The sequence below is a fragment of the Dermacentor andersoni genome, chromosome 2 (assembly GCF_023375885.2).
Source record: "Dermacentor andersoni chromosome 2, qqDerAnde1_hic_scaffold, whole genome shotgun sequence".
Classification (NCBI taxonomy): Eukaryota; Metazoa; Arthropoda; class Arachnida; order Ixodida; family Ixodidae; genus Dermacentor; species Dermacentor andersoni.
In genome coordinates this window covers 169,677,798-169,701,004 of record NC_092815.1, presented here as the reverse complement: position 1 = coordinate 169,701,004, position 23,207 = coordinate 169,677,798, and the positions used below count along the sequence as shown (strand labels likewise).

Here is a 23,207-nt window from a genome sequence, read left to right as displayed (position 1 = left end):
CAGGCTCTATGTTGAGCGGCTATTCTCGCAGTGTTTCAATGAAACTTAGTGATATTGTGTTTAGAACTGATCCTTACTGTCTATGATAGATAGATGTCTTTTCACTAGTCAGTACAATTGTGGTGTGTATTTGTGCAGCAAAAAAATTCTGCTGAAAGCGTTTGACTGTTGGATACTTGATTTGATATTCCATACTAACTGTTCGTTTTCAATTCGTATAGAAAAAAAGTTGATATTCACCCACCTGTAGTTAATTGTCCTGTTGTAATTATTTGTGAGCTAAGCGCACAAGAGCGCTGCTACGGAAAAAAGTTACTGCCTTGACGAAGAGAAGTTCCGTCGCGAAAATGTTGGCTCTGGCGACATTCTTTGTTAGACCACTGCTAATAACTTTTTTTGGCATTACTTGTTCACGAAAATTGTGTCAGTGAAAGCAAATAAAGCACCGGCGGGAACAAAATTTACGTAACTAATGTAGCCGGTTCACCAATCTTACAGGCAAACATTGAAAGCCCTGCATGGAAAACAATGATTTAACTATGTCTCCATTGCATAAAAGTAGCCATTGACAGGCAATCAATATTTTGTGACACGAAAACTTCAGCTCGTAGAACTTTTTCATTTTCAAATTTCCTTTAATATCTAAACACGAGGCCCGAGCCAGCAAGCAGCTACAGCTTGCGATGCACATGCCGCATGCCGTCGACATCCGGCGCTACGAGAGAGCGAGGAAGCAGCAGCTGCCAACAAGGCCGACAGGTGCGCGCAGCAGCTAAGCCCAGTGAGGGTTAGAGATACGGACCGCGCGCCGGCTTCCGAGAGCGACACGGCGGCACCCGTACGCGCGCGTCACGTGACTACCTCGCCGACGACCACCCGTCTCGCCCAGCGGCGTTGCGCTGCCGTATCTGCTCCGTCGGGGCGCGCTGGTGACGTGGCGCCACGCCGCTTCTCTCTCCTCTGAAGCAACACCGGATGCGCAACTGTTCGTTTCACCCACTCTGCTCCATCGAGGCGCGCTCGTGAAGTGCCGACGCAGCCAACGGGAATTCAGGTGCCGTTTAGCTGTTGCAGACGCCGGCTTTATCGCGCAGTGGGCTATTTGATGCTTTCGGATCCCAAAGAAGTCATCTTCTGGTTACATCCGAGCGAATATTAGAGTGCAATTGTCGCAGGAGCTTAGAAAGCAAGCAATGTGGCATTAAAGGACGCAGAGTGTGCGGAGAAAGTGAACGTGTAGTATGGATTGTAGCTTAAGTCTTAGAAACAAATGTTAAAAAACATTAAATTATGGGGTTTAACGTGCCAAAACCACTTTCTGATTATGAGGCACGCCGTAGTGGAGGACTCCGGAAATTTCGACCACCTGGGGTTCTTTAACGTGCACCTAAATCTAAGTACACGGGTGTTTTCGCATTTCGCCCCCATCGAAATGCGGCCGCCGTGGCCGGGATTCGATCCCGCAACCTCGTGCTCAGCAGCCTAACACCATAGCCACTGAGCAACCACGGCGGGTAGAAACAAATGTGGGCTGCTTGGTAATTACGTTTCATTAACCGTCATTTGTGAACGAGATGGCTTCACTGTGAAAACTATAGTATCGTATTAACGAGCGTCCTAGTTAAGCGGCGATCATGCGCTATGCTAGTGCCACACTCCTTGCATGGCTGGTCAACATGGAAACAGTAAATTAGGATGTGTGCGAAACACTTTGCTGTTGGTGTCGATATGACTCAGTCGTTAAAGTATTTGCGGGTGTCAGAAAAGTTTCGTTGCGCACCGGAAGGAACAGTGAAACGTCCGAAACTGCTGAAATAATATTTAAAGACATTAGAAAACACGGCTCTTAAGACAGCTGGGATGCCACGAGCCACGCTTAACAAAAGCATTCCATGTTTTAGGACAAAAAAGAAGATGTGCTAACCTGAGTTTTAACAAAAAAAAAAAAGAAGAAACATTACGCGGATGAAATTGAGATACAGTGATCATATTTCAATGCCGAAAGAGGCTGCTGAAACCATTCCTCTATGTACGTGAGAAGCACAAACTCGAACAGCTTGTCTTACACCTACACTTATTGAAAAGTTCACCCAGAAGCTCCACTGGAAGCTGTCCAAGTATGCGTAGCATTGTGCTGCTTGCTCATCTCCACGCAGACCGGTGCCATTATCAACGTTATTCCATTTCATCCTACCAGTATAAACGCTTATCTATGCTTACCGTTCGTTATCTATCTTAGCGGACTAGGTCCGAGCTTTATCAACACTTACCGGTTGTTATCAACGTTATAAGACTCGATCCGAAACTTATCAACCATTGCCGGTTGACATAAACCTTATCGCAATGGACCTGATTTCTATGAACCCTTATCTCTCTTTATCAAACTTATCGGGCGTGATCCAACCCTTATCAACTATAATCGGTCATTATCCACCGTATCGGACTGAATCGTACCATTATCAACCCTTATCGGTGTTTTTTAACCTTATAAGAATTGATATGACGAATAAGCCCTTATTGCTCTTCAGCACCTTATCCATTAACGTCAAACCCCTATCGAAGAGGATCAGACCGATATAAGACCTCGTCGCTTCTTATAAACTCATGAACTGCTTATCTGTCTGCGTTGCGCGACGTGAAGAGCGTGAGCCCTCAGGGATCGGTCACATTGCGGTCGGTGAAGCGACACCCAAGTTGAAGGTGCACCCCGCGACCACCGAAACGCATTGACAACGTGGCGTCTTCGGCATTAAATTTTCGCAAAATCGAAATTTTCAGATGTCTACAACGTTCCAAGGGGGCTCTACATGTGGCCCTAGAGATGGCTCTTATTCCACTGTTACAGAATTTTTCAACAAAGCCTAAATTGAAACTACACTCTCTTAACACTTCTTTTTTGTATTGCAGGTAAAATAATTTCATTTGGTTCAGATATATTCAGTCTCTGCAAACGTGGCTGTTTATTACTCTATTGATTATGGAGAAGCCGCATGATCGACAGACATGCCGAACTACCTCTCTCGACAAGCTCTGTCTTTCGAAAAGAGGCTGCCAAAGTGCGCAGTGTGGCTTGAACCTTAGATCCCGTTCCTAAGTGAATTTCGCATCTGGACGCTTGTGTTTGTTTGCCCGATTATTTAACTTTCGTTCGACGTGTGGCATGTGTGCATTTGTTTTTCATGCTTGTCTAAATGTGATCTAATTTTCGCACAAATCTATTCCTAATTCTATGCCATACAGAAAAAGAAGGTGGGTGTTTAGCACAGTGGGTGAGACACTCGGCTTATGAGCGTGGGCTTGTAGGTTCGAAACTCGCCACCACCAATGCTTTTCCTTTAGAGTTTCGTTTCTTTTACACATTACATTATTATTAGTGGTTCTTCTCACGTGATGGACGGACAGACGAATGCGAAGATTTCCTTGTTGGGCATGTGGGCCCTTCGTAGGTCGAGTCAGCTATGTCTGCTCAATAATTTGTACCCTGGCATGAGCTTCTGACGAATTTCTTCATAGACCTTGTCACCTTGTTTAATTTTTTCGTTTCATTGAATCTTAGAATCGAAATTGTAATTTTGATCTAAACCAACAATGTGTTGCTGCAAAATCGTAGCGGGTTGGCCCCCACGGCAAGTTCACTTAGCAGGAATTCAATGAGATGCAGCAGTTGGAACGCAGTCATTCGGAAAATTAGTGTCGAAAGAAATTGTTGTTATACGCAGTTTTGTTCTGAAAGTGTGTAGAAGGTTTGGGGTAATATAACACAGCGGAACACTGATGCATTCCATACATTCCGGCGTATTGTTGCTATTGCACATCTCGGAAGTGATGCTGGTGACAGCATAAACTCTGGGGCAGCGAAATCTCGGTAAAGCTAGGAAATAAAAAAAAAAGAACTTAAGAGTTAGTCAAGTAATGAAGCCTTAAGCGGGTAACAGATAAAGTGATGTCGATTACTGGAGCGAAGAGTCACCACCGGACATTCGAACTTCGTAATCAGTTACCTATTGCTTTAGTTGTAGTTCTTAGCCGAGACACCAGGCATATCGGAACAGGAACAGTAGAAGAAACGGGCGCTTTCATGTTCGGTTGAGAGGCTGAACTCGTAACCCCCCCCCCCCCCCCCCCCCCCAATGTGTCGTAGTATTTTCAACATCTCTGCTAGGAAGTATCTCTGCATTACGCCTATGGGGAACCTACAGTCATGGTTTATGCCTCGTTAACATTTAGCATGTGTTTCACTACTCCCAAATTTCCAGAGCAAAGACTGAGAGCTGACTCGCAAGCCAGCTGCGGGGCTGCTTCCGCACCGCCCGCCAGCAGCAACAGCCACATGGCGGCGAGCACCTTGCACTCGATGGGGTCTTCCAGGAGCAGCAACGGCAACATCGCTCCGGGCGGGTTCGCGAATGGCAGCAGATACGTGGCACCACGCTGCACGTAGCTAGCGGTTGCAGAATGAGTGAACCTGAAGCCCCGCTGGGTGGAGTCCCGTGTGGAAAGAGGGGGAGAGTGCAGCACGTGGCTCCGTGACTGAGTGCTCTCGCGGCAATCTGGCGAGTGTTGTTCGCCTCAGCCTGTTTACTGCGCTTAAATAGGTGCGAACTCGGCAGGTTCGCGTGGGCCGCTGCAACGTGAACACTTAAGAATATGAAGCGACGGCGTTTGAGTGAGTGCGGAGACACCGAGAAAAAAAATTCTGTCCTCTCCCATGGAATCCACGTGACGGCTTCAAGCGGGAAGCCGCTAACACAGTGATCTTCAGACTGTTTCGTGCAAGCGCGCGTGAAGAGACTTGAAGTAGCGGTCGTTTCCTTGAAAAAGGAAACTGCTAGTGCGATGGGTTACCAGGTTAAGGCGAAGGGTGTGTCATGTTTTGATGGCCAGGTAAATGCAGGCTGCTGGCCATGCGCATCTGTGTCGTTGTGTCGCGCATCTGTGTCGTGCTATGACGAGCGCTGCATTCAAGCATATCCACAGCCCATGGCTGATGCCTCAGGAGGGTAGGTGCGATGAAAAACGCAGGAGGGTGAAATGACATCACGAAGCAGTACTGCTTCGATAAAAAGAAAAGACACTGTTTTGTTAAGCACATTCTTGTCCTATTCGGCAGCTAAGCACTCTGGGCAAAGTTCATTGCAGATATTTATTGAAACAAAATGGAGATGCAATGGAGGGTTATTTAAAATGTAACGGGAATCCGTAGAAGAGGTTGGAAAAATAAAATTTCTAAATGAAAACTGTTAATGCTTCCCGCTGATAAGTCAAAGAGAAGAGGCCGATACTTAAGTATGCTAGTGGACTGTGTTGTCGCGAAATAATTTGATAACCAACAATGCAAGAATCTCAACCTTTAGAGAACACTCTCAAGCTCCAGATTGAACATAAACAGTAACAGGTGTAAACATACAAAAATAAAAGTAGGAATACATGAAACGACAAACCGTCAGACGGAGAATATACTCACTTTACATTAATTTTGCTTTGCTTACGGCTTGAACGATGAACAAAAATCATTGATGACAAAAGCATGCAAATACGGAGCATTTATGCAGTGACTGTCAGCAAATGCTATGACGCCATTTGTTTCTAAAGGCGAAAACATTGTTGGAATAACAAACGCAACTGCTCATTCAGAATTTTTTCCCCGGCGTGTTGCTTTTCCTGGCTGCAGTGAATGTTTTCACATGTGACTGGTGGCCCTTTTTATGTCAGCGAAAATAATTTTCGGCGGTGTCTGTGGTATGAAAAGCAAATTTCCTATAAGTTAATAATGCGCAGCAATAATTCTAACAACTGCAAAAACAAAAAAAAATTAATTACTGTTTTGCTGTGTCAAAATAGAAATGAATTCTGCAAACAAATGCTGAAAAGTCAAGGAACAGTACATGACTTCAGAGAAAGACAGAGAGAAGTCATAAGGGAAAGGCAGGGAGATTAACTAGGCTAAGCCTCGTAGGCTACCCTGCACTGAGACAGGGGGAAGGGGGTTTAAAGAGGAGAAGGATGAAACAAGCTTGCAGTTTGAACTGTTACGTACACAAACGTTCATACTTCAGAGAAAAATATGAGCGTTAAACACAGGCTGTAATAATCAGAGTATCTGCGTTTTTTTCTAGTGTGTCAGTGATCACATGTTGCGGGACGAGACTATTAAGGCGTTGGAGTGCAATAAACAATTAACGAAGACAGGCGCTCTCTATTTTAGTGGATGCAGCTGATATTGAGAGAAATATGTTTTAAGATAACGTTCCATTCGGAGTAGTGGTTATTAAATAAAACAAATAGGGTAAGAAAAGTTGTATGGTTGGTAAATAAATCTATGACGTGTATATGGGGGCGGGTTGCTGTTGTTCAACATCCCTGGATTTTCGCCAGCTTGACTACGGAAGAACAATCCAGCGATTTATGTTACTGGATCAGGTTTGTCCTCTTTATTATCTATACCTTTCTTTCTGAATCGACACGTCTGTCTTTCTCTTCCTTTAATTTATGCACATTGACAGTGCAGGATGTGCTTATCACGAATAGTGATGTAGCTAAAATACCTTTTTTTGCGTTAGCTATATTAAGATACTTTACGTGCTTTTCCGGGGCTATGTAGATTTACATTTAGTCGTTTTCCGGCCTACCTGGATCACTGGGTATCTGTGGTTGAATGGATACCGCATCAGGCTGCTGCGCTCAGAGAACAGAGTTTGAAACGAACAGTCAGACCAACTTGAGTCATTGAATATGTGGCGATGTCTACATATGTGCAAGCGTTCAACGGGCCTCTTCAGGCTGCTGCGCTCAGAGAACAGAGTTTGAAACGAACAGTCAGACCAACTTGAGTCATTGAATATGTGGCGATGTGTACATATGTGCAAGCGTTCAACGGGCCTCTTCAGGCTGCTGAGCTCAGAGAACAGAGTTTGAAACGAACAGTCAGACCAACTTGAGTCATTGAATATGTGGCGATGTGTACATATGTGCAAGCGTTCAACGGGCCTCTTCCACGCGGACGTGGGTCGCTGTAGATGCTGGACTGGGTAGGTACCGCTTTTCAAAGAGACTCTTTCATGCCGACCTGGAAAACTGGGTATGCGCCACTCGGGCTGTGCTGGTCTTCAATGAACATCTGTGATGCTCGCTAGGGTCATCGGGTACGTGTGAGCAGGTGCGTGTGTCTCTTCAACGAACGTATTTGATGCAAACGAGGGTAACTAGGTATGTGCGATTGGAAATATTCTGCTCTAAAATTAGGAAACAGATCCGTCGAATTTCTCAAATCTGAGAACAATTGGACCCATGTCGCACGGTTTCCCCAAGGACCGCAACCCGCTGCTGTAACGGTCTGCGCCACAAATGCACTGGGTATTTGCCGCTTTCAATGAATGCCTTTCATGCAAAGGCTTCAGTGAGCTGCACAATGAATGCGGTGGGTGTGTGCCGATCTTCAATGAACCGCTCTCGAATTTGGCTCACTAATTATGTGCCACTGAGTGTGCCGCAAGCGAGGGAACGATTCTCGGGGCTCGAAAGCACCGGCACGCCACGCTTCTGGTCTCGGAGGTCACGCGCGGACTTCTAGGCAGTGCCACTAGATGGCGCAGCATGTCGACAAAGAAGCGAGAGAGAGGAGCCCGGTTGTGTCATCACGTGTTTCTCATCGTTCGCACGCACCGGCGCGCCATGCATTTTGGGGACCACGCGCATGCTTCGCGGGGGCGGTGTTTGAAAGCGCCGAGCGTTGCTCGAAAGGGGAGTTCCGCCGAAGTACACGCCTCGTACGTAACTCGGTTCAACGGTGGCAATGCGTTGTGTCGCTATAATGATACAACAATAAACGCATTACCATCGACAGTCGTCGTTAGATGGGTTCTTTCCTTTTTGTTTACGCTGATAAAGAAATTGCTGATATAATTTTGAGTGTTCTGCTGCTGTAACCGAAACAGGAAATCTCCCAGTTTTTTGTTGTTTCAATTACAGGCCTTCGCAGAGCACACTGTTTTGCTAGAGTACATTACATCCGTCTAGCGCAATAAGAAATGGGGATGGGACTTTTCCACATGCCTGTATAAGCGTTCAGTTATGTACCGTTCTCAGTGTATTCCTAGTTATCTGCGTACTTGCTTAATGGTTTCGAGTTTATGTTCACTGAGGAGAACACACGATTATTGAATGGCTTCGATTCATACTCGCTGAAATCGAAACTCGCGTACTTACTCGCTCGTTTAACCCTATAATCACGGCCATCAGTGATTGGCTGAAAAATGGCCGGGCAAATAGGTGAATCAAGGAACTCCGTTTGCCGGTAATGAAACAACAGTGCGCTATTTCGTTAGGTTCATCAAAGGTAAGTGAAGAAGCATGCTGGCACCCTAGCCGACGTTAGAACTTGCATTTTTTTATCCAGAAACGTAAGGTAACTTTGACCAATGAAGAGAAAAAGAAAGTGTGGAAGCACGATACATGCAACGCTACAACTCGGGGAGCGTATTACAATAAAAAATAAATAATTTCACTTTTATACTTAGATCTCTCGGGATCTATAAGCAACTGAGTTGATCGAGAAGCATAAAGGCAGGAAATGCAGGAACATTTTATAGCATCGTACATTCAGCAACATTTAGAAGGCAACCAGGTTTTCAGAATTCTAGCACGGTTTTCGAAAAGGATAATCGACCGTCACGCAACTGATATCGACTGCACATGAATTGGGATGTGTCTTGGACGGGAATAGTCAATCTGATGTATCGTTCTTAGACTTCTCCAGAGCGTTTGACCAGCTTTGACGTGAAAAACTGCTGTTTAAATTGGTATGTATTGACTACCTACTGGTATTTTTCACTGGATCAAAGCCTACCTCAGTGATAGGAAACAGTACGTCACCATTAGGAACTGTTCTTCTCGGTTTTTAGATGTTAGCTCTGGTGTGCCCCGAGTAAGTGTCTTGGGCCAACTGCGTTTTCAAAATTTTTGTGAATGACTTGTTAGGTGTTATTCCTAGGGTAGTGTCTGCCTGAACATTTGCCGTTGATTTCGCTATGTTTAAAAAAATTACGTGGACCAAAGATCAGGATATATTGTATGACATTTTACGAGATATTTCCTACGGTTCTATAAATTGGGCTAAGCAGTTCAACGTCGAAAAAACGGTACTTTTAAAAGTAACAAGGAAGGCTAATCCGTGTATTTTTACATACCAGCTTCATAAAAATAATATTTTGGGGAGTGGAATTCTACAGATAACTTGGGGTTACGCTAATAAATAAATTAACCTGGTCGAAATACATATGTGAAACTACTGGTGCTGCCCTTCGCAAACTGTAGTTCCTCAAGCGGAAACTTAGGACTACTCCTGCCAGTACTAAACAGCTTGCATATAGCAACTGCGTAAGAGCTAAACTTGAATACGCGGCGATAGTATGAGATCCGCATAATAAAAAAAAAAAAACATTGCACAACTCGAGCATGTGCAAAGAAAAGCTGCACATTTATTTATGGCAAATATAAAAGACATGATTCACCATCCACGCGAATGAAACAGCGCAACGTACATACTTTAGAATCCAGACAGAAAGTTTGTTGCCTCATTTTTCTTAACCATTGCCTGCAAATAAAAATAAAAATGAAATTGCCTAATTGTGTCAAAGCTCATTGTATGAGGGAGACCAGACACACGCCGGGACATTCACTGGCACCCGTTATCGCTCGCACTAACACAATAAGAAATACCTTTTTCCCTAGAAGTGCATCTGATTGGAATGCCTTACATTCTCATATTTTTCGGGCAAGTAATATTGCAGCACAATTGGAACGTCACCTCCTTGTTTCATGAGATTCAGGTATGGTTTTTCGATGCTTGCCATTATTTGATTGCTTTTGCTCGTTTGTTTTTCTTTTTATTTCTCTGCCAAATTTTGTTTGAATGTGCTTGCCATTTCTTGTTTTGTAAAATGATTGACTGATCCTCCTGCCAGGACCAACATGGTCTGCTGTATTTGAAATAAATAAATAAATAAATAAATAAATAAATAAATAAATAAATAAATAAATAAATAAATAAATAAATAAATAAATAAATAAATAAATAAACGGCAGCCTGGCTGTGGACAGCAGCGTGTGCACCCGAATTTATAAAGTTGAAGCAAGGTGTGAGACCGGGCTAGTTGCTATTCCATATTGATATAGCCAGCACAAAAGCAGACAGAACACAACAGGAAGCGACACGGACAAGCGGTGACTTCCAACTGGCATTTTATTATAAAGAAGCATGAATATATAACCTCGTGCACATGAAACCGAAACTCACCTATTTACTCGCTCGTTAAGCCCTATAAGCACGTTCATCAATGATTGACTGGAGAATCACTCGGCAATAGGTGCAGCCTGGAACTTTGTTTGCAGCGGAATCAGCGCAGAAACAGCGTGTTTGTCCTCAATATGTATAGCAACCCCAGCACCCGCGCCAGCAGTTCAAGACCATCCTCAAGAAAGCAACCGACTTGGCCGGCCCTCGTCGTCAGCGACTTCAACACGCCGCACGGCATCTCGGGTTACGTCAACGACACTACCAAGGGGCGCAACCTGTGGCAAGGCACAAACGAAATGGACCTCACTCTGGTGACTGACAATGCTTTTCCCACGTGCATCGGCAGCTGCGTAACCCGGGACGAACACCCGACCTTGCCTTCATCAGGAACGTCAAGGACGTGGTCTGGGAGAACACCGCCATGGAATTCGGCAGCGACCGCTACATTCATGAGACCAACTTCAAGGTGGCTCGGAGTAGGGTCAGGGAATTAACGTTAGTCGGTTGGTACCGTTTTCGCAAGACTCGGGAAGAACCCGGGAGAGCCCGAGCACACGCCAGCTTCGAAGAATGGTGAAAGACATTCGCAACGACGCTTCCGCGGCCACCAAGAAATTGGGAACCCATCTTGACGTCGAGCGAATTGACAGCAGACTCGTACATCTAATCGAGGCCAAAAACGCTCTGCTCCGCCCATGGAAGGGTCAAAAGCTCAATCGCAGACTCCGAAAGCAGATCTCAGAGCACGACAAGGTCATCGATGACCACTCCAAAGCGCTATGCCAGCAGCGGTGGGACGAGCTCTGCGAATGTATCGGCGGACAGATGCGCAGCGGCAAGTCCTGGGCACCTTTTCGACGAAAGCGGCTCCAGGTCAAATCAGAAGCATACACTGGCCCCGGCCCTTCATGAAGGCATCAAGTAGGTCTCGCACGGTCGACGAACTCGTCTCAAAACTCATACAGAAGTACCTGCCCGTCCGGAGCGTCGGGGATTCGGCGACCCAACTCCCCCACTACCGAGGCCCTTCTTGCCCCGAGCTGGACGAAGACTTCTCCGTTGATAAGGTCAGACAGGCTTCGCGCTCAGCCTCTTTGCACTCAACCGCAAGTCTGCGCAAGGTCTGGACGGAGCCACCATCAAAATGTTGAGAAACCTGGACGACCCGACGATCGTCTGTCTGACCGACGAGATCAACGAGTCCTCGAAAAGCGACGTTGTTCCTGCAAAATGGAGGATGGCCTGCATGCTGCACCTTCCCAAGCCCAGCAGAGCCCCGAACATCGAGAACCTCAGGCCGATTTCTCTAACGTCCTGCGTCGGTGAGGTCATGGAGCCCATCACCCTGAACAGGCTCAACGGGTACCTCGAGAACAAGCAGGTGTACAAGTACAATATTATCAGCTTCCGCGCCGGACTCTCGACGCAGAATGCCATGAAACTAATCAAGCATCAGATCATGGATGGCTGTGCTCACGGCGACGCCTGCCAGTCCTGCGGGCAGACCAGTCTAGCAAACATGCCCTGGGAGTGCGGGCCGAGATACCTCAAGTTCAGCAAGGAGGAGTGGGACTCGCTTCTGTACAGCCCCACTCTAGACAAGCAAATCCTGGCTTTCCGGCATGCTTGCAACTGGGCCAGTGGTTAGACCTGCCCGACGTCGGACTAGCCGGCTGCGCGGCGAGTTCGCGTCTTCGCCGGACCTCCACTAAAGTTCTTTAACCCGCTCACTCGCTCACTCCCTCGTGCCCGTGATCACAACCATATGTATTTGTGCAAGTTATCAAGACTACTACAACTCCTAAAGAAAAACGAAAACCTAAGCCGGCTCTCCAAACGCAGATGACTCTGAGTAAGCGAATTCTTTATCCGACAATGCTATGGAAGGTTCACTGATACAGTTGCGTCTTGCAATAGCCGCTGCCTCAAAATTAATTATTGTATTGCCATGTGAACTTCTAGCTAGTATTGCTGTCTTGTCAAAAAGTGGACGACATTCGCCCTTGAAAGCTACGTATGCCAAGAAAACATTTCATTTTTGCCTTTTCTGGCTATGCTTCTGCAATCTCACATTTAGGCATCTCACGTCCCACGTAATGCTGCTAGCATGAAAGAGGTATGCTTTACATAATGCCTCCTGAGTAGTCGACGAAGTTTTTCTGCGCTTAGTATTGCACAAGTTCGATTGTCTTCTCACACTTGTGAGCTAAAAGTAGACCTGTGAGCAAACAATTCTACGTATGCAATCCTAAGCGCAGGAAGAAATTCCCTATGCTCAACGCTCAATCGGTGGCACTCGTGAAGCTCAGTCGTCTTCAAAAAGTGCAGCAGAGCTCTTGTGGCTCGCAGAGCGAATGAGGGACGAGGCCATGATTCCAGTTTTCCTTTCTGTGAACGTTCTCTGTTTTCCAGTGCTTTAAAGGAGCGCGCAATGTTTGTATTTCATTGTCAAAAGAGGGACAGTAAAATAGGATATATTGCACGGTCTGACGGCACTCACCAGCGCTACAAGTGGCAGTGCCCTTATTGACTACACGAAAAGTGTATGCGTTTGCAAGGGCGACCCACAATCACAAGCGACACAGTAATGATGCGTCGCATTGGGACACACCAGATGGTAGCCGAAGCTGTAATGAATGATCAAGAGAGTGCAGTGGTGAGTTAGCACACTCCTGTGAATTACAATTGCCTAAAATATGGCGTCGAGCTAGAAGGTGAAGTTTCCACGCTGCATCAGGTCTCTACAAAGGCACATGCAATGGCTGGATTTGCCCGTGGGCGAAACTCGCTGCTTCTTCGACTCTCTCATTATGTGTGTGCCACGATGGGCCGGCAGCCACTGAAATTTTATTATGCGCCTGTTTTTAACAGCGTGATGGTGAAATTCTTTGACCTCGGACATCAAGTGTTCATGACGACCGTGTAGTAGGCTTGGCTGCATTGTTTGGACGGCCGCTTTCGAATCACTGAATATGGGCCACTAGTTAGGCGCCTCCTGATATGTGTAGTCAGCAGCAGCTCTGTGAGCCGCAAATCCTGCTATCGTTCATGTTGTAAGAATTGATTTTCGGGTGTCTTCGTTAGTTAGCGAGCAACTTATGCAGACCGCAGAAATCAAATGACGTGCGAGAAATACTTCCTAATGGTACTGCTGGCATCGTTAATGGTGCAGATGTCGATAATTACGGTGGACGTGATTTAGCAGGCGGCACGACAACGTGATGACGGCGATGCGATGACCCCGACGAAATGACGACGATGGAAATATTGATGGCGTTATGACCACGCTAGCATGACCAAGACAGAATACGGCATTCAGGGCAGCATCATGACGACACCCTTACAAGAACGGAACGAAGAAAGCATAACGATAACGGAAAGAGTATAACTGAGCACCTTCCATTTCTTGTTCATTATTTTACTGCGCGAAGGCCAGGTGCTCTTGCGATCATTTGCTTTATAGTCATGCAGATCCAACAAACTGAGAGTCAGTCTAAGTGGTAAGCCGAGGAAAATGAAGCGGCATGTCTCGATAAGAGAGGCGCTCCGCCATTCGGACCCGAACGCGCCCAGAAACCGCCAGCCCAGTAGGCGGTGGCACGCGACCACCACCCATCGCAGCATCTTCGCCCTTCGCAATGCTCTCGCCCGAAATAACGTGCGTCTCAAACAGTCGGTTGGCGTTCGGTGACAAAAACGCCTAGGAACTAGCTTGTGCGAGAGCCCGTGTTCTCAGCAGAGAATTTGCGGCTGCCGTCCACGAATACGAGCGGACGAGACAAAGAAAGTTATTCGCTTCGAAGAAATTGCGGCAGAACCCATCTCACGATGACTGTCGACGGTAATGGGTTAGCATTGAATCAATATAGCGACACATTACCGCCACCATCGAAACGAGTTATGTTTGAGGCGTGTGCTGCAGCGGGACTCCTCTTTAGTGGTTCACTAAGAACAATCGGCACCATCTGGCGCCGCCGATGCGAATCCAGCTCGTGGCCTCCGAAATGCATGGCACGGTGGTGCGTGAGAACGCCAAGAAACGCGTCATGCGACAACCGAGATTCTCTCTGGCACTTCTTCCTGGACACGCTGCGCCATCTAGTGGCGCCATGAAGAAGACCGCGCGTGACCTGTCAGACTATAAACGTGGCGCGCCGGTGCCCGCGAATGCTGATAATTGGGCCCTGACTTGGCGCGCACTTAGTGGCACATACTCAGTGACACAAATTCGCGAGAGGTTCATAGAACAGTTGTACATACCCATTGCATTGATGGCGCTGCTCGCTGAAGCGCTGAAGCGAAAGATATTCATTGCAAAGCGGTACATAACGAGTACATTTCTTGCTGCAGCCAGCTTATGAGTCGGGTTGCTGTCCTTGAGGAACTCTCGTGATGTGGGTTTGATTCTGTTCAGCATCGGAGAAACCTATGGTATCTTTTTCGTTATTGTGCAGCAGGGCATTCCGAGTGGTAAATACCTAGTTGCCCAAGCTGCGTTAAAGACGTACATTGAGGAGGGCAGACACCTACAGCCCCCGTGACTGAAGTTGCCATCATAGAAGTTCATTGGAGACCAGCACACACGGAGTGGCATATGCCCAGTATTCTAAGTTGGCGTCCAACAGTTTCTTTTGACGGCGGGGTCTACCCCGTACCCCGTTTAGAGTGACCTATGTCGGCGTGAAAGGGGTTCTCGGAAGAGTGGCATCTATGTACACATTACCACATACTCAGTGACACAAATTCCGGTGGCTGCTTTTGAACCCTCTTACCTTGTAGCGTCCACCGGCGCCGTAATGATGGGACGGTAATTATGAAAGTGGAACACGACAGTTCTTTAACGGCCTTTGACTTTGGCAATATTTCTTTTCAATTGTGGATGACTGTTCAGTCTTCCGTAGTATAGTATTGTGCGCTTAATTTTCAGCATTTGAAGGAACACGTAGACACATAGTAAATGTAGGGTTATAACCCACTGTACTAAATTACGAATAAAACCTCGTAGGCACGCCAGGAAATCGCAGTGGGGGAGGGGGGGGGGGGCAATAATGTTTATAACGCCGTAGATTAATTGCTAGAAGGAGCTGAACACGAGAAATTTGGGACAGTAGCTAAACGTTTGTTAAGACAGTTTATTTCTGCAGGACAAATGTGTAATCACGTTGCCAAGAAGGGAGTATAGCCGGTTAAGTTATTTTCGAGAATATCGCGCGGCCGTTGTGGGAAAATTCGGCATCTAGTCGGCTCGGAAATTTCCTCTGCATAGATAATTTAACCACAGCTGCCGATAAGGGATATTGCATGTCATAATTCAGGTAGGCGGTGACTGCCCTGTCGATTTTTCGTATAGAGTTGTCCATGCTTTTCCTTGCACTAACAGAATGTTGGGCATCAGCCAACAAGCTTTTACTGAATGCCGCTATGAGTGGACGAGGTCCTGACGCTAGTCGCACTCATCACAATGAGTGAGGATTACGTTTACCTGAATAACACGAAGTGCAGCACTTAATCAGGAACGTTCGCAGTTTCTGCTGTGAATGTAACAGTGCTCAGTACTAATGCCACGAGAAGCAAATCAGTTACTGCAATCGTTCACCAACCATGTCACCGCTTGGTAGTCAATGAATCCATAATATACATGGAGCAGCGTGATACGACAGGGACCAAGAATAAAGAAGACACATGCACAGCGCTAACTTACAATTAAAAGTTTTATTTGATTGCACGTGTTATTTACACAATGGCAGCTGTCATCGTAAACATTACATGTGCGATCGAATAAAACGTTTAGTTGTAAGTTAGCACTGTGCATGTGTATTCCTTGTTCTTGGTTCCTGTTGTATTTCGCTGCTCTGTGAATATTATGGATTCAGACTAACTACTCCGGGAACACGCCCAGACAAATAAATAAATGAAAAATGTGTCCATTAAGGCGTAAGCCTTAGACGGCTCATGGAAAAAAAGTTGACCGTCCGGCTTTATGGCACCGAGATTTAGGGGTAAAATATCAATATCTCCTGAATAATAATAGCCTTCCCTCAGTTGTGTCGTCGTACAAATACCGTGAACTAAACATCAACAGCAACCTTTCCTGGCACATGCAAGTCGACATTATAGGCAGCAATGCCAATCGCACGTTGGACGATTTGCGCCGAAACTTCTTACCTGCACCATGGTCACTGAAACTAACTCTCTCCAAACATTAGTGTTCGCTCCAAACTAGAATATGCTTGCGCCATTTGGGACCCGGCTAACATTACACTCATAAACAGCATAGAAGCCATTCAAAATCGTGCCGCTTGTTTTATCTTAGGGAACTACTCCCGATATACCAGCGTTACTTCAATGAAACAATACTTCCCAAAAATGTATTTGCGTTGTAGGTGTTCCGCCTTTCACATTTTCAAAAAATCCACCACCACAACCCTTTGTTGAAAGAACACCTTATCATCCAACCGTCATACATATAATTTCGCTCTGACCACAGTTTCAAAGTTGGTGTGCCGTCCTCACGTACTAAACTTAGTAGCAATGCACTCATCCCTAGCACAAGCAAAGATTGGAACCACTTTCCTGCCACCGCCACACCCATCATGGATGCCGACACCTTCAAAACCACCGTTCAAGAATTTCCAGGTTGAATATGTCTTTATATCATGCACAAATGTTTTGTTATATGCACATACTCCTTTCTGTAACGCCTTCGGGCCTTGAAAGTATGTTTAATAAATAAATAAATAAATTATCTACTTTTGGTGGGAGTCGAACCCAGGACTTTAGGTGTTTTAGGTGTCAATTGCGCAAAAATCACTTAAAGGCACTCTTCATTAGTAGAGAGTTAATTAAGGCATACGGACTTATGCCATTGGGGTGTTAAGGAGAAGTTTATTAAATGGCCGCTCATTAAGACAGATTTAACTAAGGCAATCGAACCCACGATCTTTGGTGAGAGAAAACAAGTAATGGGAAGTAACAACGCATTAGAATAAAAAAATGTCAAGTAAGAAGAAGAAATTATTAGGTTTTACCTGATTATGAGGCAGGCCGTAATAGGGGACTCCCAATTAATTTTGGCTGCCTGGAGTTCTTTAATGTGCGCCTAAATCTAAGTACACGGGCGTTTCTTGCATTTCGCGTCATAGTAGTGCGAGCGCCGTCGCCGGGATTTGATCCCGCGAACTGATGCTCAACTGGGCGTGAAGTAACGTAATGAACGTCTCGTAAGCGCACACGCTTTCGCCTTCCTCCTCTTTAGCGTACGCTAGAGCGACTGCGATTTTTTTGTTCCGTGTGGACAGACACAGGCCAATAACCTCAACAACACTTGTGGCATTTGACAAACAGCAGCAATGACACTTCACAATATAGTAAATGTAAAGTAAGATCGGTGACACATTATGAAAAGACGCATTCAATGACATCATCTCACGTCTAACGTCACTTACACTAAATACATATACTACTTTCTGTTATGCAGGAACCACTCCGTAGCACTCTTTTTTGTAAGTTCTAAAGAAAGTAATCTCATAGATTGAAGTTTTTGAAGAGTTTGTTATTGTTGAGTAAACTTAAAAATATTTATCCAAATGTTTGCGCTCCATTCTTTTTAATTCTTATCTGAAGTGGTCTTCAAGAGACATGCCTCCAGTCATAATGGGATATCAACGTTCGCGACTATTTTGCTTTTATTATTAGCTGCTTGATACGACTCTACCATATAACGGTAGGCTGTTAATTGTTTTCTATTCACCGTACATAGAAAACTGTTATCTGCGGCCGTGACATAAGGGCAATCAAGACTGTTTGTACAAAAACGTAAAAAAATACACATCAACGTTTTGGTAAAGCTTAAGATGGCAAAGACAGAATTTACTACAATTATATTTAAGGTGACAAACACAACACGCAACCCAATAACAATTGCCCATCATTTTGGTTGCTTTATTTCAACCTCCACCTGGGGCAATATTTCTTGTATTAATAGAGCACGAGCCCGTTTCCTGAAGCCGGAGGCGGTGTTCCCTTCGGGTGATGTATCCCAGTGTTAAAAATGTGTGATGGGGGTTGCTTTGTGCGATTATTGTCTTTGTGGTGCATAATTTCCCCTAGTCGTGTGCCCCCATTCTTCCGGTTTGTGCTATAATAACACTTCGTGCGCTCTCCTTGCGCTCAGCGTCGGGACATTGCATTCGCCTTTAATTGCTAGCATACTTGAATAAGCCTGTCAGACTAAAATGTTATTCTTCTAAGCGTTCTATTTACTCTCGCTTTCCGAACGTATACGGGCACGGTTGTTATCTTCGTTTTCCATTCAGTCAGACAATTACCTTACGCCTGTGAGCTATTAGACTGTGCGCTGGAAAAACACAACGCCTTCTTCATCATTTCAAGTCGAGTCTGTCAGGTTCTCTGAAAACAGCCAAGCAGTTACGCACGTTTGCTCTAATATTCTAACACTGTTTTTTTTTCAGTGAAACAGTAGCATTAGGCTAACAAAAAGAAATTTACATCAATGACATATCTAAGTCCTTACTTTCGATTTCGTTTAGTTTTCCCAAATCATCTTTCATTTAGCCCATGGAAATGAGAACGCTTGTAGAATGTAAAAGTATCACCACAGAATTTTCAAGATCTAGACATCCCTATAGCTGGTAATCGGTCCTGTTGTGAATTATTGTGAAAATCGCTATTCTGGTGCATATTTGCTTATTTCTCCTAATACTTACCAAAATATGACAGTGATCGTACGAGATAGGTTTGGAGCGCCAGAACACGGAACATTCTTCGTAAACACAGAACTTCATTTCGTGTACGTGGAGGAAAAATTGTGGGAGGAGACTGATGACGTAGGTGAGCCGAGGAAAAATGTTGATTGTTATCAGTAAGTAACAACGTACAGAAAAATGACATAGCAAAATTGTGCGAATTCTTTTCCTTTTTCGATAGAAATTTTCGAAGTGCATTCGTGCACGTCGCTGTCTGTTACGCAGAAAGGCTAAACTGTGCGTCTTTAGGGGATAATAGAACCCATGTAGTATGGTGCAGAGTTAATAGGGAATTTTAGATATCTGGAAATCACACGGATATGGTTACCCGAAGGAATCTTGGCGCACCTAAGGGGCCACGCCTTAGTTGCGTTCTTTTGTACTCCTGTTGCTTTCTTTCGTAGACCTTTCCACATTATTCCGCAAAGCCGGTGATTTGCGTGCCCAAACTATTTAAATTTTTATTTATTAATAAAATACTGCGGGCTGCCCTTTAGCGGCTAAAACAGGAGTTGGTACAAGTCTAAATTAAAGCAAAAGCAAACATACACTACTGGCCATAGCATAACATTATAAAGTTAATACTGTCCATGACACAGAGCAAACAACGTCGACAGAAGTTAAGCAACACTGAAGAATTGACCATTGAGGACAGAACATATAATTTATAAAAAGTAAGCAAAAGCATTCTTGCACAAACAAACGTAAAAAAACGAAAAAAAAAAATGTGCTCATAATTACTCGGACCAACTGTGAACAGCTTTTGAAGAAGAGCTCAGTGATTCATTCTACAAGTCGCGAAAATTAAGGCAATGTTAGCATACGCTATGTCGCATAATCTTTCAAAACAGTAAGGAATGAATCGATTGATGACACGTTCACAATCTCTGGTGGCAAAGCGTTCCACTCTGCTGTGGGTGGGGAAAAGAAGGAATATTGATGTGCATAAGTTCTTGTCTGAGAGATTACAATTGTTTTATCACGCTTCCGTCTTGTTGGCTTGGCTCTGTTGAAGTGCATGGAAGTGTTGAAGCCTAATTTAGTGTTTTTGTTGATTATCTTGTAGAGCATTTGTAGCCGATGAATTTTTCGTCACGTTTCGAGTGTTGGGATGCCGTTTCTTTTCATGAGATTGTTAACTGATATGTGCCTGCCGTACGCGTTGAAGTTGAATCTTATCGCTCTTCTCTGAACACTTTCGAGTGCGTTGATCGTTGATTTAGTATGCGGGTCTCAAACGACGTCTCATTATCTCATTAGTGATGTATAAATATATATATCTCATTAGTGATGTATAAGCGACAAACTTGGTTTCAGACGTGCAGTGTTGCAGGCGGTGTTTCAGGAGCCAGAATTCTTTTGAAGCCACCGAGACAATGTGTTTAATGTAAGTACTTCAATTTAAAGTTGAGATAACCTATATTCACAAGTATTTGAATTCAGTCACAGTTTTGAGTGTAACATGGTTTATTTTGTAAGTGTGGGCTATTGGGTTCTTTTTACGAGTCGTGGTCATTTGGATGCATTTTGATATATTTAGTTTCATGTGCCACGACGCACACCATTCGCTAATCAACGCCAAGAAATCATTTAGGGCGAGCTGATCTGCGGGTGTTTGTATCTTCAAATACGCTATGCAGTCATTGGCAAAAAACGACAGCGAACTGGTGAATTGAACTGTAGGTCCTTGAGGTAGATAAGAAAGAGAAGCGGCCTGAGTACAGAACCCTGAGGAACACCAGAAATAACTGGTGCTAGATGTGAGGGAGTGTTGCCTCTGTGAACATACTTGCGGCGTTGGGAAAGATAAGCTTCGATCAAGTTGATAATTTGGTCATTACGTAAGAAACTGCGAATTTTTGATAATTTCGTTAAGGATACCCGATGAAAATCTTTTTCATAGTAGAAATAAACCACGTCAATTTGCTCACCTTTATCTAGTAGTTCTATTTGTCGTGTGTATAAGCTGTGTTACCGTCGACAGATCACTGCGAAACCCATGTTGAGCGCTAGAAATGCAGTCACTAGCTTGACGAAATGAAGATAAGTGCTTAAAAACAATGTGTTCCATGACATTGTTGCAAGAGCACAATAATGATGCTGGTGTATAGGTAATTAAACTAAGTTTTCCGCCTGATTTATAAATTGGTATTACCTTAGCTGTACACCAATCTTTGCGAATTCCAGCTTTTCGCAAACTTTCGTTAAATATAATAAAAAGATACTTCGCGTCCCTCTGCATATCTGTAAACAACATATTGGATATACTCTCCGGACTGGTAGACTTCTTGGTGTTTAGGTTCAACAGGGCAGAAAATACGCCTGTCTCAGTTATAGAGAGGTTCGGTGATTCGAGTCCTATCTGTTCAAGCACGTTGCTTCATGACGACTAGGAAGGTACACTGAAGAAAAGTAGTAGTTAAAGGAAGCTGCTATTAAGTAATTATCGCTTTCAACTATGTCATTAATTCTTACTTTCGTTACAGGGTCTTTCGTGTGGGTTAAGTATCTCTAAAATTTGCTGGGGTCAGTTTTCAGAGAATTGCGCGTACGGATGTTAAAAAATGAATATTTAGACCATTTGAACTTAGAGCGCAGTTCACTGCGCAGGAGTCGAAGTTCGTCTTTACCAATACCGTTGATTGCGCGAGACAGACGTTTGACACGGCGCTTCAAGTGAAGGATGTCTCATGTGATCATGGCCTTTGCTGGCCACTTTGGTAAGTTTCTTTTGGTACATATCTTTCGATTCACTCATCAACAACACTCTTAAAAAAGGAGCCCCAACTGATTAACACTCGTAGTTCCAAATGCTTGATTGAGCTCAAAGATCTCGAAGTTTCGTTCCAAGATGTCTAGAATGCACACATCATCGGCGTTTCTAAAATTGAAGTATGCTTTTGGAATCTTTCGGGGCATTAAGTGCGCTGTGTGGCTTATGAAGAGAATAGTTCTGTGATCCGATATTCCGTCTATAGTAGCTAGTGAGTAGCCTAGTTCAGATATTTTGTCAGAAATTAAGACGAGATCAAGGAGTGAACTCACGTTGTGAGTCGTGCGTGTTGGTGCTTCTACCACTTGTTTTGCATTAAGAGAAAACGGAATATCTAGAAATACCTCAGAAAGGCGACAGGACGAGGACACTCGCAGAGTGCTCCAGTTGATTTTGGGTAAATTAAAATCCCCACACAGGATAATATAAGCGCCACGCTTGCAGTGTGCTAACATGAAGTGTGCAACGATTCAAGTACAAAAAGCTCAAAATCTAAAACTCTCTAATACGGAGAGTATACTGCGCGACTACGGAGTATACGTGAGAACCGAGTTGGAGATCGGCCTGGAAAAGTCCATCAGCCTAAAGTCACCCACTTCTCCGTGGTTCTTCAGTGGCTGTGAATGAATTCTGATGCTGGTGGTCAGTGGTACAAACGTTGGCCAGAGAGGCCGTATTCCGATAGTGCAAGAGTATAAAGAATGCTCATGTACTTGGATTTAGGTTAATTCGGTGTTTATAACTGCGGAACCACCCGCAGAGCGTGTGCTGTTATGGAACGCTGAATTACATAATTTTGACTGGGATATGAAGGTAGTAAAAATGTTGTTACCTAATATAGCAGTTGAAACATTTCCTGAACAACGTCTAGGATGAAATGATGGCAGGAAACCTCGGTATAGAATTTTGAGACTGCGGCCAAGATTAACAAAATTCAGCTTTTTTGACGTTTCAATGAAGAGCTTGGCTATTTTTAAATTGTGCATAATTTTGATAATTTTGCGTGACAACAGGTGCACGACGAAAGAAGAGAGAACGGGGAGGCGCTGGCACTCACCTCCAAGTTCTGCCATCCCACTGTATGGTCTAGTATGAGCGTTACAAATTTTTCCATGGCGGTCATTCTTGGAGGTTTGACAATCGGTGGCAGCGTAACGCTGCGTCTGAAATTGTGAAGCTTAGAACAAAAGTCCCGCCCGTAGACCGGGAGGTACTGGGATAACAATTCCTAGCATAAACACGCAGAAAGCTTTTAAAAGGACCAACGTGAAGAAATTGAATTCGAAGTACTTTCTAAAGTATACATGCACAAGTCCTTTGGGCTTCATTCTCACAATGAGCCTGTGTGAAAAAATAAAGAGAACGAGATTTCTTA

General features: G+C 44.6%; 1 protein-coding gene across 1 annotated transcript in view; it reads left to right on the top strand.

Annotated features, from left to right (window-relative positions):
- LOC126540463 (neural cell adhesion molecule 2-like) overlaps positions 1–6,329 on the top strand; it is a 196,130-nt gene extending 189,801 nt beyond the window's left edge. Inside the window, exon 10 of the mRNA XM_050187281.2 lies at positions 4,257–6,329. Coding sequence (XP_050043238.1) covers positions 4,257–4,441 — 185 coding nt within the window. The 3' untranslated portion in view covers positions 4,442–6,329. The remainder of the gene's footprint in view (positions 1–4,256) is intronic.
- The last annotated feature ends 16,878 nt before the right edge of the window (positions 6,330–23,207 follow it).